The following is a 21,802-nucleotide window of genomic DNA, read 5'->3' on the forward strand; positions in this document are numbered from 1 at the left end:
TCTCATCTTTTATATTTCTCAATGTCTTAAAACTGTGACATTGGTATTCCTAGCAGGCAGAGAGTGTGATTTAGGGATTTTGGTTCTTGACAATACCTCTAAACTAGCACTGGTCAGGTTCCTGCCCATAATGGGACCACGACACAGGCTCTGGGGCCTCTCCCCGACAACTTCTGTTTCCCCCCTCCTGTGTCACCCACTTCCAGTTCAATTCCGATGCCCTGGATGATGGTCTCAACCTCACTGCATATCGGGGACTCTCATTTCAGAAGACCTTACTATTTCCTGGATGCCTGTTTGCTTAAGTTTGCTGTTTGGGTATTTTGTATTAAGCCTTAGCTAACTGTCATGACTTTGCAGAAAATGTTCAAACTGTTATCTCAAAAATGGGTAGGCAGGGGAAGTTAGGATACAGGCTCAAATGAGAGCTCTCCCCACTATTGAGTCTGGACTAACACTCAGTGTCCTAGCCCCCTGTCTTGATGGGTCCTCTTTTTTCTTGATCGGTTTCCTCTTTTCTAGTGAAAAGAACTTTGGTCTAGATTAAGCTCAAGGACTTGAAAACTAACGCTGGAAGAGACTAAATAACTGTGCAACTTTGAAGACAGAGAGGCCATGATTGGATCCTGGCCGTGCCGTAGACTAAACATTGTAAGCTTGAAAAAATGTGCTGCTGTCTTATCTTCAGATTCTGCATGTATAAAATGGGGTTAATACTAGGTACCTCCTAGGTTTGCTATGATAGTCAGTGAGATAGCCTATATAAAACTCTTAGCACACTACCTGGGTGGCACACGGTGCTCTACTATTGTATTTTAAAAATCACCTACTGACAATTACAGAGCAATTACTATTTTATCAGTACATGAATTCCTATTCATTAGGGTACTTTTATTTTTTTATTTTTTAAAGATTTGATTTATTTATTCATGAGAGACACACAGAGAGGCAGAGACACAGGCAGAGGGAGAAGCAGGCTCCCTGCAGGAAGCCCGAATCCCGATCCCAGGACCCTGATCACGACCTAAGCCGAAGGCAGAATAACAAAAATCCCAATCCAACTGGTGAAAAATTCAGAAAAAAAAAAATTTACGTGGCAATAGGTCTCCAAAGTGGGGGTGGGGGGCATGCTCCAGAGTTAATTGGATCAGTGAATCAATGTCACCAAGGACCCAGGTAATTTCCATCTTTGTTCCCTGCCATTCTCATAATATTGGTTTTGTCTTCATGTCTATAAATTGCCTTACACATAAACAGCATCACAGCCAGGCGTAACACCATCCAAGTAAGAGGAGATCATATACGTATGTGAGTTTTTGTTTTGTTTTGTTAAAAAAGAGAATTTTCTATTTCTGGCCATGAAAGTGTAGCTGATATTGGAACTGCCTTTTTGCCATAAAGAATTACAAAACTGGACAAAATATATGAAAAAACTGTTTTCCAACATTGGACACAGGCAGTGCAGGATGATTCTCAAGAGAAGTGGAAAAATTAGATGAGCTCTACAATTATCCTGGCTTTCTTCCTGGAGACACTTCTGGATCCCAGAGCAGGAGGGGGACCCACACAGAGCATGACAACCTCTCTAAGTTTGGGAGACAGAGATCAGAGTTTGGGGACATGGACTTTAGAATGGGCGGTCAGAATCCTGGAGAGATGAAACCACACAGAAAAAAAAAAAAACCAGTAATATGCTCAAGGGGAAACTTTGAGTCTTTGGTTGAAACTAAGCTGCATTAATTCAGAGTAAAACTGCATGAGACTGCGCAATAAAACAACTCTTGAAGCTGACTAATAATGTGTTCACACAGGAATGACAGCTGTTTGTATTCCAGCCAGCTAGAGTGGAGAGTCTTCTCTTTACACCTGGGCATTCACTAGGGACTCCAGAAGGGTCATGCCTTAGTAGTAAGGCTAAACCAACCCTAGATTAAAAGCAACTTGCTTAACAATGGTGAAAAAAGTGCTCAAAAGAATCAAGGTTTTTGTTTTGGGGGGATTTTTGTTTTTGTTTTTTATTTTGTCTCATGCAATATTTAGGATATACTTGTATAAAAAATTGCTCATTGAGGTTCAAGATTAACTGGGCATTCTGTGTTTTTAGTTGCTAAATCTGGCAACACTGGATAAATGTACTATAGTAATGGAGATGTTAATATCAAGGGAAGCTGGGTGAAGGAGCTGTGCTACCTTTGTAACTCTTCTGTAAATCTAACATTGCTTCAAAATAAAAGACTAAAAAAATTAAGCTTATATAAGATTTTTAATGACATGAGAAAATGTTCTTACATGGAAAAGAGCAAGGAACAGAGCTGTGTATTCATTATGATAATATCTATGTATTTTTAAAAATAAAATGTATCCTTAAGAGGCAAAAAACCATTGAAAATAAATATATAAACAGTGATTATTGCTGGATGATGATATTCTGGACTGCTTTATTTTATTTTTTTATACTTTCCAGATTTCCAACTTTTCTATTAAGAGCAAACATTACTTCAAATAATTAAAACATTTAAGTTGTTAAAAAAGAAACTAAGCTGATTCACAGGTAATTGCCTAATTGCCTCCTCATGCAAAGCCTATTACTCTTTTAAGGAAGACAGCAAAATCCAGATACTTAATATCACAATCACAGTACCCAGCAACCAATATGCAAAGAAGCAGAGAAATGTGACTTCTAACTGAAAGAAAAATCAGACTTAAAGGTGAGAGTCATGGTGGAATTTTCAAAAAAGGAATTTAAATGGCTATTATAAACGTGTCCAAGAATTCCAGACAAAACATGAAAACAATAAAAATGTAAATGGAAACTACTACAAAAATAATGAAATAGAACTTCTAGAACTGAAAATACAATACCGGAAATTAAAAAATTGACTGGATGGGCTTACCAGAATAATCAACACCACAGGAGAAAAGATGAATGAACTTGAAGACATAGCAATAAAAGCTATCAAAACTGAAACACAGACAGAAAAAAGCTTTTCAAACAAAGGGCAGAGCCACAGTGACCTCTGGAATAATATCAAGTGACTAATATACACATCACTGGAGTTCAGAAAGAGATAAAAGGACAATGAAGACCAAAAATATATTTGAGGAAATACTAGCCAAAATTTTTCAAAATTCACTACAAACTATAAAAGCACAGATCTTAAAATTTTAATAAACTCCCGACAGGACAAACACAAAGAATATCACAGCAGAAAACATCATATAAAATTGCTGAAAACCAGTAATAAAGATGAAAACTTAAAGAGAAAGAAATACATTATAAACAAAGATAAGAGTAACGGCTGACTTCTTGTCAAACACCCTGCAAAGCAGAGATAACAAAATGACATCTTTAGACTCCTAAAGAAAAAGAAACCTTACAACCCAGAATTCTATATCCAGGGGAAATAATATCCTTCAAAAATGAAGACAAAACAAGACATTTTTTTGGTAAACAAAAGCTAAAAGGATGTATCACCAGCAGCCTTACAGTACAAGAAATGTTAAGAAAGCTTTTGAAGTGGAAGGAAAACAATACCAGATGGAAATTGTGAACTGTGCACACAAAGAAATGAAGAGCTCTAGAAATGTAAGGATGTGGACTAATATGGGACATTTTTCTTATTTAAAAAAAAATTAAGTCATTGTCTAAAGCAAAAATAGCAATGATGTAGTCTGGGATTTATAACATATGTAGAACAAAATTAATGGAAAAAATAGTACAAAGGAGAAGAGGAGATGGAAGTATGATGTTGTCTTTTATATTTACATGAGGTAGAATATGACAAGTTGAAGACACTGTAAATTCAGAAACTACTTTAAAAAAGGGCAGCAAAGAGGTATAGCAAAAAGTCACAAGAAGAAATAAAACAATACTAGAAAACAAAATAAAATTCAATCTAAATTAAAAGAGAAGAAGAAAAGAACAGATGAGACAAATAGAAAACAAATATCAGGATCATAGACTTAAACTCAATTACATTGAAATTGCATTAAATATAAATGTTTCAGATATCCTCAATTATAATGCAGAGATTGTTAGAATGGATAAAAGAGCAAAATTCAACTACATACTATCTGCTAAAACTGCACTTTAAGTATAAAGTCACCAACAGGTAAAGGTAAAAGGATGAAAAAAGATAAATCATGGAAACACAACTCTGGAAATAAACATCTGTATAAAATGTATTGGATAGAGAACTTATCTTCAAAATATATAATGAACTCTTATAACTCAGGAATAAGAAAACAGACATCTCAATTAACAATGGGCAGAATATTTGAATAGACATTTTACCAAAGAAGGTAGACAGATGGCAAATAAGCACATGAAAAGATATTTCACATAGTCACTATGCAAATTAAAACCACAATGAGATCCTACTACAGACCCATTGGAATAGTTTAAATTAAACGTGTCTGACAATACCAAGAGTTGATAGGGCTCAAAGGAACTGAAACTCTCATATGCTTTAGGGAGGAATACCAAGTAATATATTTCAAAATGTTAATTTAGAAACAGTTGGGCAGTGTCTTATAAATTTAAGCGTAAAACTTAACATATGATCCAATAATACCACTTCCAGTTATTTTCTCAAGAAAAACTAAAAGGTACATCTACACGAACACTTTCCTGTGTTTATAGTATCTCTGTTCATAATAAACAAAAACTGGAAAGAACCAAAATGTGCATCAACTGGTAAGTGGATAAACAAATTGTGTTATATCTATATAACAGAATACTCCTCAGCAATAAAAGGGAATGAATTACTGATGCATATAATGACATGAATGAATCTTAAAAGCATTATGCTATGTGAAAAAAGCCAGACATACACGATTATATGTGTATGATTCAATTTATATAAGATTTTAGGAGGGTGAAACTACAGTGATAGAAAGTTGATCAGTAGTTGCCAGGGCCTGGGTGTGGGATTGACTACAAAGGGGCACAAGGGTCTTAAGTGGGAGATGGAATTTTCTTTTTAAGATTTTATTTTTTTAAGTAATCTCCACACCCAATTTGGGGCTTGAACTCACAATCCTGAGATCAAGAGTTACATGCTTTTCTGACTAAGCCAGCCAGGTAACACTGTAAAGATTCTTTACCATGATTGTGGTGGTAAATTTTATTGTATATAAATTATACCTCAATAAACCTTAAAAACGAAGGAAAACAGAAATGAGAAAAAGCAGTAATCATAAAAAAAAAAAAAAAAAAAGCTGGAGTGACACTCATGTAAGAAAGAGACTTTTGCAAGACCCTTCCAGAAGACTTGCCCTCACATCTCGATGGCCAGAGTTTTCTCACCTGGTCATGCTTCAACCAATCACTGATGAGGGAATTAAAGTTATAAGTCTTCAAGTTTAGAATTTTAGAAATCTGGAGTTGTAGAACAATCAAGAATTCCCCACTGGGACTGCAAATGGAGCCAGCCTCCCTTGCTGCATAGGGCTCATCAGAGGTGGGCAGACCCATCAACAGTGAGGTTTCTTAGGAAGCTCCTGGGTGGCTCAGTTTGTTAAGCATCTGCCTTTGGCTCAGGTCATGACCCCAGGGTCCTGGGATTGAGCCCCAGGTTGGGCCCATTGCTCAGTGGGGAGCCTGCTTCCCTCTCTCCTTCTGCTCCCCACCCTACCACCCACCCTGCTAATGCTCACATGTGCTCTCACTCTCAAATAAATGAAATCTTAAAACAAAAACAAAAAACAGTGGGGTTTCTTAGAAAAAAAGGGAGGAAGCTGTGCTACTGGGATAACTGTAGCAGCTGAAATAAGTAAGCCCCACATTTCAGTGACTTAACACCAAGCTTATTTCTCAGTAGTATAACAGGACCAATGCAGGTGTTCCTCGTTGAGTGGCAGCTTTCCTCCATGTAGAAATTTGGGGACTCTTGTTTGTTTCCTACCTTGAGGATCTGTCATCTTAAGCCTCTGCTTCCAACTAGCAGACGGGAAAAGAGTATGAAAAAGCCACATGACTGCTTTTTAACTTGCTCCTCTCAAAGTTCTATGTGTAATTTCTGCTGTTTCATCTAGGTGGAAAGGGAGCTGGAAATGCAGTCCCCAGAAGGAGGAGCAGTTTAGGGTGATGATTCCACAGTGGGGAATGGGGCACGCTCTTGGTAGGAGGTGGGGACACTCATTGTTGAGTAACAAACCAACAGCTTCTGCTTCATCAATATGTAAGTAATCCTTTCTCATGTCCCAAAATAACACTTTGTCATAAATATTATTATCATCCCCATTTTACAGATGTGCTCATTGAAACCCAGAGAGGTGAAATAACTCCTGCCAGGTCAAAGGGCTTTTGTAAGTGGGAAGCCTGAATGTTCACCTATACTGTGTGAGTCCAGTTCAGTCCTCTTAACCTTCATTTCCACCTTTCCTAAAGAAAAACATCGTCACTTCTTTAGCACTTGACTTTTGGAGCTTTTGGCCTAGTGAGTGTCGGAAGGAGAACTTTTGAGAATGCACCACATGGATGAGAAGCAGGTATCTACTTTACACTCATCAAATTGGTGGGGTTTTTTGTTGTTGTTGTTGTTGTTTTGTCACAGTATTAGGGACTGTAAAAACCCTAAGCCAGGCCCTCTTTTGTAGAGTAATATTGGCCCATGTTCAGGCAAATAAGAAAAGTTTAGTCTGTTCAAATGAGCTCTAACTCTCTCATTTGGCAGGACGACTAGTTCTTATGACTCACAATCTCCCCTGCCCGCTCAAATTAAAGTTTTTCACTGTTTTTTTTTTTTTTTTTTTTTTTTTTTTTTAATATTAGCATGCAGTGAGGAGTGGTAAACTTTTATCTTTCCCGGTTTTCATCAAAATCTTTGACTAGGGATCCCTGGGTGGCGCAGCGGTTTAGCGCCTGCCTTTGGCCCAGGGCGCGATCCTGGAGACCCGGGATCCAATCCCACATCGGGCTCCCGGTGCATGGGGCCTGCTTCTCCCTCTGCCTGTGTCTCTGCCTCTCTCTCACACTGTGTGCCTATCATAAATAAATAAAAAAAAAATTAAAAAAAAATCTTTGACTATTTCTGGCATTCCGTATCTCACACATGTGTTCAAGCCTGCAGCAGCAGATTTTCTAGAGGTAGGAGGGAGCACAGGTGACGGGGTTCAGAGAGTTTTTTCAATTTATTAAGATAATACCATCCACATCTCATCTCTTTTTTAAAAATTAAAAACGAAAACATCTCAGGGTGCCTAGGTGGCTCAGTAGATTAAGTATCTGCTTTTGGCTCAGGTCATGATCTCACGATCCTGTGATCAAGCCCCACATGGCGAGGGTTTTCTGCTCAAAGAGGAGCCTGCTTCTCCCTCTCCTCTGCCCTCCACCCTGCTTATGCTCTCTCTCTCTCTCTCTCTCACTCGCTCTATCTTAAATAAATAAATAAAATCTTAAAAACAAAAAACAAAAAACCTAAAACACCTCTCCCTATAGCTGTCACTGTCAGATGAATGGGTTGGAGGAAGAGAATGCTAAGTAAGTTCATTCTGATTCAAAGTCCTTGGTACATTACTTGAAAATGTGTTTACAGAGGGTGAATTTTTTCTCCTGGAAGAGAGAGCCCCATTCAAGCCATTCACCTCTTTAATCAGAGCTCAGGAACTTTCCAAGTTAATTTGAGCAATTTCCTGCTGGAAATCCAACACAGAGTGGTCATACCCTCCATTTGAAGTGCTAATAATTTACATTGTAACTCCCACTGGCTCCCTTGTCTGCATTTGGCATACTTTGTGGAATCATTTTAATATTCTGTAATCACTCTAATATACTGTGTAATCTCAGACAAGTTACTCAGGCTCTCTGGGCCTCTGACGCCTCATCTGTAAAACGAGGGAGTTGGACTAGATAAGTGGTTTTAGATTATTTTTCCCCCAAATAAAATTTTATGTGACCCTCCATCAGATGAGAGAGCTACAAACTACACAAATTGGAGCTGATGCATTTACTGACCAGGCTTACTCTGTGTCGGGCACTGTGTTGGGTACTGGGGTACAGAGCTGAGTAGAATGCAGCCTCCTGCTCATTAGTGGGGAGACGAACATGTAGAGGAATGTTGTATAAGACACACATTAAATGAAGAGGTAGAGATATCCACCCCCTTGTGTGTGTGTGTGTGGTGGGGGACACTAGCCTGGAAATAGGAGTGATGGGTATCTATAGCAGATGCCCGGAGTCGCATCCCTTGGCCTCTCCTGGGGTTTCCAGGAAGCTGTGGGGGACAGTTCAGTGCATGCCATTAGTGACCCACCTGGAGCACACCTGTGCCTCTCTACTTGCCTGCATCAAGACTCTAGGCTAAGACAGGTGCAAATCAGAGGGATAGAAGAATTAATGCCACAGCAGGGGTGGGGGGTGGGGGAGGTAAGGAGGTAGGGAGGTGGGGAGCCTGGAGAACAAGGGAGTAATACTTGAACCTTCTGTTTCCACTGGGGACAGAGGGGACAGTCCCGAGGCACATTCTACACAGTTGGCCCACAGCAGTCCTCCCTCGATAACACATGTTTGATTGACTCTCTCTCCCTCACTGACTGGCTCCCCCTGCTTCCTCATCGTTGCTTTCTTAAATCACTTCCCAAATAAATGATTCACACCCAAGTCAGTGCCATCTGCCCAGACCCCTCCAACCCTCCACCCATTGTGTGCCTAGAGAAAGCACGTGAAGTCTAATATTTGCCAGCCGGTGCGGACAGATGAACGAAGGCTGTGCCCAGGGTTAGGGGAGGTGAGGCATCTGTCTGCTGTTCTCAAAAGGGATGTCCTTTCTCTGGAACTCCTGGGTGCCTGATGGGATGCCCTTGCCTCTCCCATACGGGACCTCGAGTTCTCGGGTGGCCGACTCAGCCTCATCACATGCCAGCCTTTCTCTGGAAGCAGAGTTCATTGCGATTATTACCTCATTGGATTTAGTTTGCAAATGAGGAGTTAGAATTTAAAATGTCTCTTGCAGGGCAGGAGGTGTGGAATAGAATATTACAGTAGTAGGGAGGATGGGAAACAGGTTACTGTGTTATACATGTGAATGAGCCTCAAAGAAAGGAAGTCAATAAAAAAAGTCAAATGAGGGAAAGGGGAAATAAAGTGGCAAGTAAGGTTATTCAAAGTCTGTGCTTTTTGTCCTATTCATTTGCGAGGGGATGGGGGGTGCGTGGGAGGGTGGGTGTGCACAGATCTGACCAAAAGCTTTCTAATCTCAACCATGAAAAGCAAAACACCACCAGTTATAACACGTACAGAGTCCAGAAGGTAAAAAGAAACCAATTGCTAAGGGAAAGCACAGTCATTTGTAGTACTGAGAACAGAGTAAACATTTTCCACGAGTCCTAAGTAGAGAGGCTGCTGCCTGACGTAATGAAGAGCATCTGTAAACCTGTCCTTCCAGGGAAGACAATGACAAAGTGCACCGGGCTGTTTGTTAGGCCATCCCTCAATATTAACTGATGGCATCATGACAAAATGGGATTCAGTAAAAGCAACTTTATGGAGGTGCCAATATGCTATAGCTAGGTATCAAGCTCACTGATGGTCTACTTAACTCATAATTCAGGGGGATCTTAGGGTATCTAGAGGAGTGTACAGACTGCATTTACTTCAGGTAATCTTCCATAAATATTGTTGCACTCAGTTGGGCTTTTAAAAATATCATGGAGTGGTGAGTTTGCAATCATCATCTGGACGGTGGCTGGGACGGGTGGCTGGTAAAGCACAGAAACACTTACCCTACCCATCAATCAGCCCACCTGGGGTAGGTCTGACATCCTCTCGTGAAGATGCCAGGGCCATGCCAGGACAGCCTACCATGGTTCAGAAGTGGACCTCTAGTGTTTTCATGGGCAAGGTCCCCAAGAGTCTCCTCAGGAAGGAACTTTGTATTCTTCCTAACTCAGAGGCAAATGGGTGATTAAGAACCTCCCCCCCACCCCACCCCCGCCAGCTTTATGTCACAAAGCATGGATACGATTTCAGACCAGAAAAAAATATTCACACAGGTGCTTCAAGCCTGCTTCTGCTACAGGGGACAAAGGTCATTCAGTAAAGTACCGTGAAGTGGCTAGCTGGCAAAATGCCCCTCCCCATGTACCTTCTGAGATAGACAAAATTACAAAATGTACCCCTCTGCTAAGTGACTCGCTGAGGGGGGTTATGAGGTACAGAGTGCTTAAAAATGGGAGATGTTTACCAAAAATGGCAAATGGGTTCTAGAATAAACTTATCTGAGTAATCTCCAGTAGAGAGTAGGTAGGTAGCAGGGGTAGTAATCCTAGTTTTTCACAATAAAGCTGTGGTGTCTGCATGAATTTGCTAGGTTCTCTAAGCTGCAGGATAGACACCTAGCCCAGCCCAAAGGGGTAGAAGTTTCAGAAAAGGTAGGGGCAGAATGGACAAAGATTTCACTTTGGAAGAGGGACTAGGCAAGAGAATTGTCTGGCCTTAGGTAAATCACAGGATCTCAACGTTGGAAAGGATTGCCTCTGAGAGCGGCTTCTCTGGACCCCCCTACTCAATGCAGTAATCCCCCTATGGCTACCCTTACAGGTAGGCATTTAGTGTCTGGTCGAATGCTTTTTAGAGAGGAGAGGATTCCAATAACATAGCTCCCCTCATCACTGAGCTCACTCTGGTTATGACAAATGAAGCCAATTCTGTCTCTTGGCAATTTTTACCCAGTGACTCAACATAACACCCCAAAGCGAGTCTACTCCTCCTTTGAAATGCAAAACTTCAAAATAATAAGAAGATAACTACTTAGAGCTGCCCCCCCCCCACCCTTGTCTTCTCCAAGTCTTCCAGAAGAACCTATTTCCATATAAGGTAACTTCCCTGGACGAGGGTTGCCAGATTCAGCAAATAAAAATACAGGATGCCTAGTTGACTTTGAGTTTCAGATTAATGAGGAATACTTTTTAAGTATGAGGGTGCTCTGGGCAATATTTGGGACATCTTTATCCTAAAAAGTATCCCTGATTTATCTGAAATTCAGTTTAACTGGGCATCCTGTATTTTAGCTAGCAGCCCTACTCTGCATGCATTTTAGGTGGCAAATATTTCAAAAATATAGTGCCTAGGACTTGAGATCATATTCCAGTTGAATCCCGAAGCAGAGCTCAACTGGGGTGAGAAAGGCTGGTAGGGGGGAAATGGTAAGGGGAAGGAAGGAGGGCATCCCTTCCCTTCCCCTCCCTCCCTCCCCATGCTATGGTGAAGTGCTTCCCTGTGAGGGCAGGAAGGCCCCTCTGTGGCACACCAGCTGCCAGGACAACAAGGTCAGGCCTGGTGGGGCAGCCCGGGCCTTAGGTGAAGAGCCTCCTCAGACATGCTGAAGCCCCCTCTCGCTACTTCGGACCTCTGGCACGTGGCAGCTCTTCTCCATCATTGACTCCGCTGAGTGTGCTCATCATAGGAGGTGTTTTCAGTGCAGCCGCAGGAGGCTACACAGAGTGGCCGTGCCTCCCTTACCTGTTCACCTCCTGTTGCACTTTGCACTGGCATCAGTCTGCTTCCCTTCCTTTGCAGCACTGCTGCTCTTTTGATACATTAATCTAGATTATAAACTCTTCTAGGGCAAGGGCCATGTATATGCTGTACTTCATACTAATGCCTCACTTTTCTTTCTTTTCTTCTCTTTTTTTTTTTTTTATAGATTTTATTTATTCATGAGACACACAGCGAGAGAAGCAGAGACATAGGCAGAGGGAGAAGCAGGCTCGCCGTGGGGAGCCCGATGTGGGACTTGATCCCAGGACCTCTGGATCACAACCTGAGCCAAAGGCAGGTGCTCAATCACTGAGCCACCCAGGTGCCATAATGCCTCACTTTTCTAGCGGGCTTTTATTGCAAAAGGCCTGCCTCCATCCATTCTCTTCTTTTTGCCCCACACTCTTGATGCCCTGTGTCCCTGGGGGAGTCAATGCTGCGGGGCAGAGACTCAGGAGACACTTCTGACCTGGCACAAGTGCAATCAGGGGCAGTCCTGGTCACCTAAGGACACTTTCTCCGCTATCTCCTGTGCCAGCCTGAGACCCAAGGTCACAGAGCCCAGGCCTCAGCAGAGTCATGCTTAACTCCTTCCAAACAGATGAGGCCCTCACTGTTTTCCAAGCTTGTAGGTTGGGTGTTTCATAACTTCCCCCATGGTCTTACTGGCGCCGTTGAATGACTGTCACTCATCAGGAAATGAAGGCCTCCTCTCTTCACTCTTCCCTTGTAACTCTTTTTTTTTTTTTTTTTAAGATTTTATTTATTTATTTGAGAGAGAGAGAGAGAGCATAAGCAGAGGGAGGGACAGAGGGAGAGGGAGAAGCAGACTCCCTGCTAAGCAGAGAGCCCAATGCGGGCTCCATCCCAGGACCCCGGGATCAAGACCTGAGCTGAAGGCAGATGCTTACCCGACTGAGCCACCCAGGCACCCCATTCTCAACTTTAAATAATAGGGTGACTTTCTTGATCTCAGTAGGAAAATCTGTCAGGAATGAGAGTGTGAGGACCTTCACCGGGTTTCCAGGGGCAATGCCTATAGACAGATATGTATAATCAAGAGCCAAAGGCTGGCTGTTGTGACCAGAGCCACCCAGGGTCCCTGAGATCTGGCAAAGGAAATGGTAGGGCTCCCAGGGTAGGGCTCATCTCCTTGGGGATGGGTGTGGGTCCGAGTTGCTGGAGAGTGAGCCCTTCTGCCCCAGGCAAGCCTGCAGACTAACCAAACTGAGAACAAAAGGTTGGGGCAAAAGCCTTACCTGTAGAGGAGGTTACTCACTCTGGTAAATAATTATCTTTCATAATAAAAGCATCATCAGATTCCAGAGTCGTGAATTGTCAAAATGTGCTGGTCGGCTGCAGGTGTTATGTTTCCTTAGGATTTTATCCTTTGGTAGTCAGAGCTATGCAAAGGGCGGTGGTTATGACCAACTGCCTGGAGTTTTGAGTTATTAATTTACACTCATTTTCTGCTACAAACGGCTGTCTTGGGCTGACTCTCATGACACAGCTGACTGCCCACTGCCAACAGGCTATCCACTTTAGCCCTTATTCTGCTTGCCCTGCCTGAGACAGTCTTATTTATTATTTCCATTTCAACTACTAACCACTGCTATTTCCATGATTGAAAATGCACCATTAATTTAATAACACCTGGTGGAGAGGGCAGAAGAATCCCTACCACATTAAATACACAACATCTACTGTAAACATCCTACACCTCACAGCTGAAGATCTCCCGATGGTTCCAAACTCATCTCACAGACATCCCCTTTGAGCAGCTTTTCTGGACAATCTTTCCCAGGACTGACTGCTCCCTGTATCACACCTGGCACCTTGCATTTGTTGCCACACCTACCAAGTCACGAAATGCAGACCATAAACACGTCAAGGGCAGGCACTGTCTTATTGATCTCTGCATTCCCAGGGTCTGGCCCAGCACCTGGATCATTCACTCTATAAATATTTATTGAAGACCTATTATGTGCCAGGCACACTTCCAGACTTATACTTATTTGTTAAACAAAGGAGTTTTTAGCACTGACTCATTCCTTTATTAGACAAACATGGGAGTGGTGTGTATGTTGCGTTGTTTTAGTGGGCTCAAGCTGCCATGGCAAATGTCATAGACTAGGCAGCTTAAACAAGAAACATTTATTTATCATAGTTCTGGAGGCCTAGAAGTCCAAGATTTAGTTCCCGGTGAGGGTCTTCCTCCTGGCTTGCAGACAGATACTGTCTAGCTGTATCCTTACGTGGTAAAGAGATCGTCTATATCGTGTCTCTTCTTACAAAGGCGCTAATCCCATTCAGAAGGGCTCCATCCCAACCTTAGGACCTAATTACCCTCCAAAGACCCCATCTCCAAGTATCATGAGGTATTAGGGCTTTAATAAATGAATGGAGGTGTCTGTGTGAATACATTTAGTCCATAGCATGTGCTAACTTGAATGTGACCAAGTGCCAAAATGTGTGGTCCAGACATTAAGTGCTGTGGGTGGTTAAGAAAGGAAAAGATGGGAGCTTCTAGGAAGGCCAGGCCTTCCTCTTCTCTGTAGTTTCAGCATCTTCCAAGGCGTAACATTAGGCTTGCATTTGAGGCTGATTGAATTAAATTCAAAGACTTCCCAGAGAAATTCTAGAGAGTTCCACGGGATGGGAGGTGGAAAGAGATTTCAGGGTGAGTGAAATGTGTGAGGAAAGGCTCAGTGGCACAAACGAAATAAAAATCCTTTCTTTATCGTGTTAAAACCCAATTTACCATTTTTTAAAAAAAGATTTTACTTACTTATTCATGAGACACAGAGAGAGGCAGACACAGGCAAAGGGAGAAGCAGGCTCCCAGAGGGGAGCCCAATGTGGGGCTCGATCCCAGGACTCCGGGATCACACCCTGAGCCAGAGGCGTATGCTCAACCACTGCGCCACCCAAGTTCCGTTTTAACCATTTTTAAGTGTATAGTTTACAGGCACTAAGACATTCACATTGTTGTGCCACCTGGAAAGAATTTTCGAGTCCCTTTTATAGGGGCCCATACCTGGCTAATCACACACTTGTTGGTGGAAAGAAGAACGCTTGTTAGTGGAAATAATGATACTTCAGAGTAGAAGCAGTCCTCCTCTCCCGGATCTGGGCGGTTTGTCCATTAACATCTGTGATGTGTTTTGCATGTATTAATGAAAGGCTGTGGTCTTGGGGGGCACTGGGCCCCAGGGTTGCTCCCTATAGGCGCACCCCCTTGTGAGTCACCCTTGTGAGGTTTTAAACAATGAACACTAATTTTGTTTCAATACTAGGCCTTTTGTATTGAAACTAGAAGCACAAAACCCTATTGTAGGGAAAAGGAGTCTTTATTGGTAATCAGTTGTGTCCACTTAAAGCAACAAATATTTAGTCTTAAGTGTACATTCCATATGAAGAACTGTAGCTATCTATACTCTTGGTTGGCTTGTTTTCCCCCCTTGGGTGTATTCGTGGGGAGTGTTGTAATCACTGCCGGAGGCACCCTGGAAAGGGAAGGGAGGTCCCCCCAGCCGCAGGGCAGCGAGCAGAACCGGGGAGACGTAGGTTGTGCTCTGGCCACGTGGCCGCGAAGCCTTGGGTAGGTCACCTGAACACTCGAGGCCGCTGTAGCGCGGGGAGGTCGGAACTCATGACCTTAAGGTCCTGTCCTCTCTGGGACTGTCCCGCCTGGGTAGATGCAAGCCGGCGCCCGGGGGCTGGAGAGGGGGCGCTGAGCCCGGGGCGCGCGGGCGCGCGGCGGGGAGGCAGCTGCGGGACCAGCAGACACGCGTGGGCGCCTGGGGGGGGGGGCGCGGGGTGTCCCGGAGCCGAGCTCGGGCCACGGGGTTTCCAGGCGCGTCCTTCCCGGGCCAACTTTTAAAGGTCGGAGGAAAGTTTGTCGCGGGGCGGGGGCCCGGGGGCCCGGGGGCCCGGGGGCAGCGCGGGGAGGGCTCCGACTCCTCCTCCCCTTTAAGCGGGGGGCCGGGCGCGGCCTCCGTTACCTGGAGCGGGGAGGGGCTTGGGAAAGTTTGTGTTTGTTGCTGGCAGAGCGCCGGGTGGGAGGCGCGGGCGGGCGGGCGCGGCGGCTCTTCCTTCTGCTTTCGGGAAGCGGTCGGGGCTGCGCGTCGGCTCGGCGGGGCGGCTCCGGCGCCCGGCTCCGGGTCCGGGCCGGAGGGGGGCGGGCGGCGGGCGGCGGGCGGCGCGCGGGGGCGCGCGGGGGCGGGCGGGCGCGCGGACGGCGCGGGGCGGCGCGGGGCGGCGCGGCGCGGGGGGCGGGGGGCGCGCGGGGCGGGGGGCGCGCGGGCGGCCGGGCGCTGGGATTCCGCGGCTCGCGAGCAGAGCGGAGCAGGCGCGCGGCCCGGGCGGGGGAGCGCGGACTCTGGAGCAGCCGGAGCTGGCGGCGGCGGCGGCGGCGGCGGCGGAGAGGCGGCGGGGGCGAGCATGGGGCGCCTGGCGCCGAGGCCGCTGCTGCTGGCGCTCCTGTGGCTGGGTGAGTGCGCGCGGGGCCGGCGGGGCCGGCGGGGCCGGGGGGTCGGCGGGCGCAGCTGCGGCGCGCGGCCTGGGGCGCGGGGGCGCGGGGGCGCGGGGCGGCTCCCGGGAGGGGCGGCGGGCGGCGGGGGCGGCGGGGGCCGCGGGCAGCCGGGCATCCGGGCGCCGATCCGGCCGGGGGGCCCCGCCAGGCCGCGCCTCGCCCCACCTGTGCCGGGGGGAGTGGCCCGTGGCCGCTTCCCGCCGCCCTCCCTACCTGTTGGCCGCCCGCCTCCCGGCTCACCTTGAACTCGGGGCCCAGAAGGTGCCCGCGGTCCGGGCCGCGTCCGCAGCGGGGGGCGGAAGCGGGCGCCCGCCGTGTGCCCCGCGGTGGCCGAGCCGGGCCGGAGGGTCCCCGGCCCACGCCGGCCCTCGCCGAGTCGCCTTTCCAGGGAAGGGACACGACCCGCCAACTTCCTTCTCCGAAGGTCACGGGGCGGCCCAGAGCGCTCAGGGGAAAAACCGGCGTGCGTCCTTCGTCATGTTGGCGGTGGCTCGATTTTCTGCCTCAGTCTCTTTCCTCAGCTCCCCTGCAAGCTGCCTGGCTGCACATTTGCACACAAAGACCCGGGGGCCTTGGCGTCTCCAACTTTTCCTACCTGTTACTTTTCGTCCCTGGACGGTCCCCTGTCTTCCACCCTCCCCAAGCCTGGGTGCCTCCTGGTGATTTGACCCAGCACCCTCCCCCTCCCCCCGCCCAAGGAATCTTTTGATTTTTTTTTCCTCTTTCTTCCTCTCCATTTTCCTTTTACCCCATACACACAGACACCATTTTCGTGTATATACACATGATTATGGTAATATGGTTATTTAACATAACGATGCAGCCATCAGCCCTAGAAATACGTATGTTTGTAAGGTGCTGGAGGGCTGACCCCAGTGCTTTGATATTCTTTAATATTCTTGGATCCCTTTGGTCTGTGTCAGCCAGAACTGAAGGAGTCCTGTGACCTGCCCAGGGAGTTCCCTTCCAGGCCTCTGAGGAAGGCAGATCTGAATCTTTCGCAGAAGGCATGGTGTGTGCTGTTTGTCCCAGCCAGGCCCCAGCTGCACACAGGGCAATCGACTACTTTGCACTTAGAGTCAGAGGGTCCCAGTGGAAGACTTCCACAGCCATCCCCATCCTGCTGACACCGGGGCCCACGTTGTCTCAACCCCTATGACTCCTGCTGCTGATGGGCCCGCCTTTCTAGCTGCAACCGTGTTTTCTTTCTTCGTCTTTGAAGGGTTTTCTGGAATTCACTTCTCAAGAGACCTCATCTAGTCATATTGCTCTAGTGGCAACCATGTGCAGGAAGCTTCCAGATCTTTCGCTTAGTTTTGTAGCATGTCTTGTATGGTCTCGTAGGGCTTTCCCTTTCCTCCTGGGACCCTTGAAGTTCTCTGTTTGCTGTGATAGTTCATGCCCATTAATTGGCTGATGTGTCTGGGTCAAACCAGGCCGTCGCCCATGGTTGCACAGATTGTGCACCGCACAACTCTAGGAGCTGCTATTTAGTTTGTAGCCGATGGGAATGACCCCCTAGAGTTGTGCAGTATACAACCCACGTGCCGGCCCAGTTGGTGGGCCCATGTAGAAATTTGAAACAAATGCCCTTGAGTAGCTATGAATGAGGGAGAAAAAGGGAGAAAGGGCAAAGAGAGATGGGCAAAAGCCAAAATAGAAGTGGGAAAGCCTGGACAGGTCTTGGTTATATGTGCACCAGGGTATCCTGCAGTGGCTGGGCATTTTATGTTAACTGCTTCATGTTAACAGGAATATCTGAGGTGTCACCAGCCAGTGCCTTTCCACCTAACAGCTCTCAAACTTGGTGTTCCAGATGATGGCTCTGCCCTCAGCATTCACTCGGTGTGGCTTCTTTGTGACCTCTGGGAAGCCCTCCATGTTGTACTGGCTCCTGAAACTTAATATGTTGATACACAAGCTCATCTTTCCTCTTGTCTTGCATCCTGGGCATAATCTTGCCGCCACCGTTCTTTCTGACCTCCACATTCACACAGTCCCTCAATTTCGTGGCTTTTCCGCCAGCACAGACTCAAGTCTTCCCATTCTTCCTGTTTCTATAGCTATAGCTCCCCACAGATAACTTCTAACATCTCCCTGGTTGACCTTTCCTTCCAGCCTCCCTTCTTAGTTCATCATTTTCCAGAAGGATCAGTTTGGGGGAGGGGGAGTCCCAACTTTGCTTGTTGGTTATTTATGGTTTTTCTTCCAAGGACATTTCTGCTGCCCCTTGTGTTTGCTTCCCTCCGAATCAAACACTTCATTCTAAGTTTCATTGTGTGAATGTTCTGGCCTTTCCCTTTTGCATGATCTGGGAGCATCCCTCCTGCTTCTTTCTTCTCACCTGTGTATTTTCTTTTCCCCGAAAGTTCGCTTCCTCCGTGAAATTTTCCTAAGTCTGCCTCTCAGTGATCCCATCAGAACCCACTCAGCTTCCTGGAGCAGGTTTTCACTTCCGTTGCCTGTGCCTGACCCGTCTTGTCCATCCATTCCATACAGCATTTCTTGAATCCCCGTGAGAGTCCACAGAACGTCCCAGACAAATGTCTCCCTGAGTGGTTGGTGCAGGTGGATGGTCAGATAGTAAATAAAACAGCTAAATACCAAGACCAAATGAAATACCTGACAGAGAAACCAAGTGCTGGTAGGAAGCAGGGAGGAGGATGATGAATTTTGACTTGGGGTTGATTTTGCTGAAGAGGTGACATTTGAGCTGAGCCTTGAGGATAATTAGAATCTTGAAAGAAAGGGTAGAAGAGCATTCCAGGAAATGCACACTTGTGGAAGGGCATTAAAGTGTGGATGAGTGAAAGTGCTCAGTTTATTCAGGAAGGGCTTGTAAGTTCCATGGCACAGGAGATGGGAGGGGGGAGGTTGTAATGGGAGAGCCTGCTGGAAAGGGATTTGGGGTAGGCTTTTCGTGCAGGGCTGAGAAGTCTGGGCCATGGGGGGTGGATACATTGGTTTTGGGAGTGCTGCCTGCACTTTTCCTGTCATGTCACTTACTTATCTCACTGTGTATAATTGTCTGTTTCTGGTCTAAATCCCCACCCTGATTATATCACCAGGGGCAGGATATCCGTCCTGTTTAGTTGGGTGTCTGGCACATAGTAGGTATTTGGTAAATGTTGGCTGACCGAATGAATACATCTGTATATCCCTTTACCTGTGGGTAATAGGTGGCCGTTAAAAGCTCTCAGGGTGAGATTGACACAACACACTGATGTGCTTGAGGAGGCCAGTCCTCACTAGAATGCAGCATGAATTAGAGAGTGAAAGGTAGGAGGATCATGGGGAGGGATTAAGATATTCTCTTCATTTGTGTCTTAAAAAATATTCTTTCGAATCCATTGAAATCGCTTTAAATGACAAAAGCACTACATCTATATTTTCAAATTCAAATAAGAAGAGTTTTCTATTAATTAGGTAGGCCAAGCTGCTTTAACAAAGAAAGAGGCTCAAAGCATAACTGTTCAAACAATGAAAGTGTCTTTCATAACAGTGCCAAGGGGATGCTTCAGATGAAAAGCTTCTGTGGTATCCCTGCTCCTTGGAGCCATTTTGGCTCCCAGGCTGATGGCAGCTCCCCTGTTTTCCACCCATCTAAGATCACTTCAGTTGTCCTCATCCCCTCTCCAGCTCCATAAGGGGGAAACAGCGTGGAGGAGAATGCATGGAGGTTTCACAGGCCAGGCATGGAAGGGGCATGCATCATTTCTGTTCACATTCCATTCAAGAAAACATAGTCTCGTCACACTAGCTGCAAGGGAAGCCGAGAAATGCAAAGTAGCCTGGCAGCCTCAGAGCACCCCGGCTGTGGAAGAAAAGAACGGATTTGAGGGGAGAGCTAGCAGTCTCTGTGTCAGTTGCAAAGGATGTAAGGTGAAAAGAAAATGTGCACATCCTCCACTGCCCAGGCTAAGCCACTCCTATAACGTGCACGTGTTCATATGCTCAATGTCCTGTTTGTTCTGTTCTCTTAGTTTCTGCAGAGGCCTCTGTACCAAATGGAGTAATGATGGTTGCCATTTAGATAGTAAATCTTGAACATCAGGTTTTATTTGATTTCTCTTATTTAATCCTTACAACACTTTGAGAAAGGTGCTGCACTTTTCTCCATACTGCACATGAGGAAGGTGACACCTGGAAAAGTTAAATCACGTGCCCAGAGTCGTACAGCTGTTCCGTGGCAGAGCCAGGATTTGGTCACGGGATTCCATTCTGCCTGTACTAAGGAAAAAACATTGACTAATGTTCGCCATAACCTTACACTGTGCGTTGCTTGAGACTAGTTTCTGCAGAAAAGGGTGGTCGTGTTTTGACGGCCAGAGCACAGTTGAAAATAGGAGGGTGAGGGGCGGGGGGGGTGAGTACAGTCCAGATGCGGTTCCTGGAGGGGCTGGACCAAGAACCACCTCCCAGATGTGGTGACTGCAACCCCTCTCAGGTCACCACGCCTGCTCAGAGAATTGGGACCAAAAGGCAGCTTCCTCCAGAAAGGACTGAAGGAGGGGGAAGGCTGGCAGGAGGAACCCTAGTGAATCCATCCAGCTTAACGGTCTTTGAAGTGTTGTGGCCTTCAGAGATTCCTTGGCACTCATTTTAGCCTTGTTAACAGAATTCCTGTATCTGCCAAGCTGATTAATGCCTGCCCTGGCTATAATTATTCTTATTAGCCTGCTGAATAGGGACCGTAGTTGTCAGTGATCGTTCCTTACAAGGCAGTGGGGCTGGTCGGCATTTATATGGCTATTTTGTTTCAGTGATGAGCTGCTGAGCGGATTTTTACCCTGTAGATTGAATGTACATTTTCATATCGGCGCCGTGTCTGGCAGTTAAATAAGGTGTGTGCTTGTCTGTCACCGTGTGTCTGTGTCTCACTTTATCAAATGAAGTTGGGGGGAAGCTGTCAGGGCAGTTCAGAGCTATTCAGTTTAATTGCATCGGTTTCTTAAAGGCAGGGTAGCAAGGCCATTCGACTTTCTGCTTTGGGAAAATAACTTGAACTGGCAAAAATTCTTCATAATTTATCTTCTGGAAAAGGCGAAGTGCTGCAGTTGGCACAGTTAGTGGTTTTCAGATCTTGGAATATTTTTCCTCCACACCAACTGTACAGTCTTTGCAAAGCAACAGAATTAGACGCAGTAGTGAATACTGTTGTGGGCCAGCGATGTGATTTCCAGTAGACTGGAGATAACGACACTGTGTACACGTTTGTGTTCTGTGAATGCTGGTTTCTCCACAATACTCGCTAAGTGTTCGTGTGAGATTATGGAGTCGCTAAGCAGCATGATTCAAGTTTAAGTATGATGTTCTGAGACCTTAATTGCATCCTGCTTCGCACCTTTATAAGCAGCTGGAATGTGAGCATTTACATCACTAAGGGTATTTCAGGGGAATCGGGAAACACTGGCTAGTGTTGCTCTGTCGAGGATGAATTTTGCTTAGCACCGTGAAGAACAGAATTATGTTTAAGGGTTCAGGGCATGTTTCAGAATGGGTGCTACCTTTGAATCCTGATGAACCAGAAGCAGTGTACAGACCCATTGGGTTACCTCTCGGGCCTTAAAAGTGACACCAAGCCAATAACATCCTGACAGTGGCTCTTCTTTGTCCTTACTCAGAGCTGGACTGGACCAGAATTTGGCAGCCTGTGGGCCTGATAGGGTAGCTGTGTCATGATGCTGAGGCCCTCAGCTCCTGGAGCTTAGAGGTAAGAGCTGCCTCTAAACCAGAAGCCCTGTTTACTGAAGAGAGTCATATGGATATTATCACTTCCTGTGTGTGCT

General features: G+C 46.0%; 1 protein-coding gene across 1 annotated transcript in view; it reads left to right on the forward strand.

Annotated features, from left to right (window-relative positions):
• Positions 1 to 15,787: 15,787 nt before the first annotated feature.
• The window catches only part of PTGFRN (prostaglandin F2 receptor inhibitor), a 78,118-nt gene continuing 72,103 nt past the window's right edge, over positions 15,788 to 21,802 (forward strand). Inside the window, exon 1 of the mRNA XM_055312145.1 lies at positions 15,788 to 15,971. Coding sequence (XP_055168120.1) covers positions 15,923 to 15,971 — 49 coding nt within the window. The 5' untranslated portion in view covers positions 15,788 to 15,922. The remainder of the gene's footprint in view (positions 15,972 to 21,802) is intronic.

Source organism: Nyctereutes procyonoides, unplaced genomic scaffold (assembly GCF_905146905.1).
Source record: "Nyctereutes procyonoides isolate TBG_1078 unplaced genomic scaffold, NYPRO_anot_genome, whole genome shotgun sequence".
Lineage (NCBI taxonomy): Eukaryota > Metazoa > Chordata > Mammalia > Carnivora > Canidae > Nyctereutes > Nyctereutes procyonoides.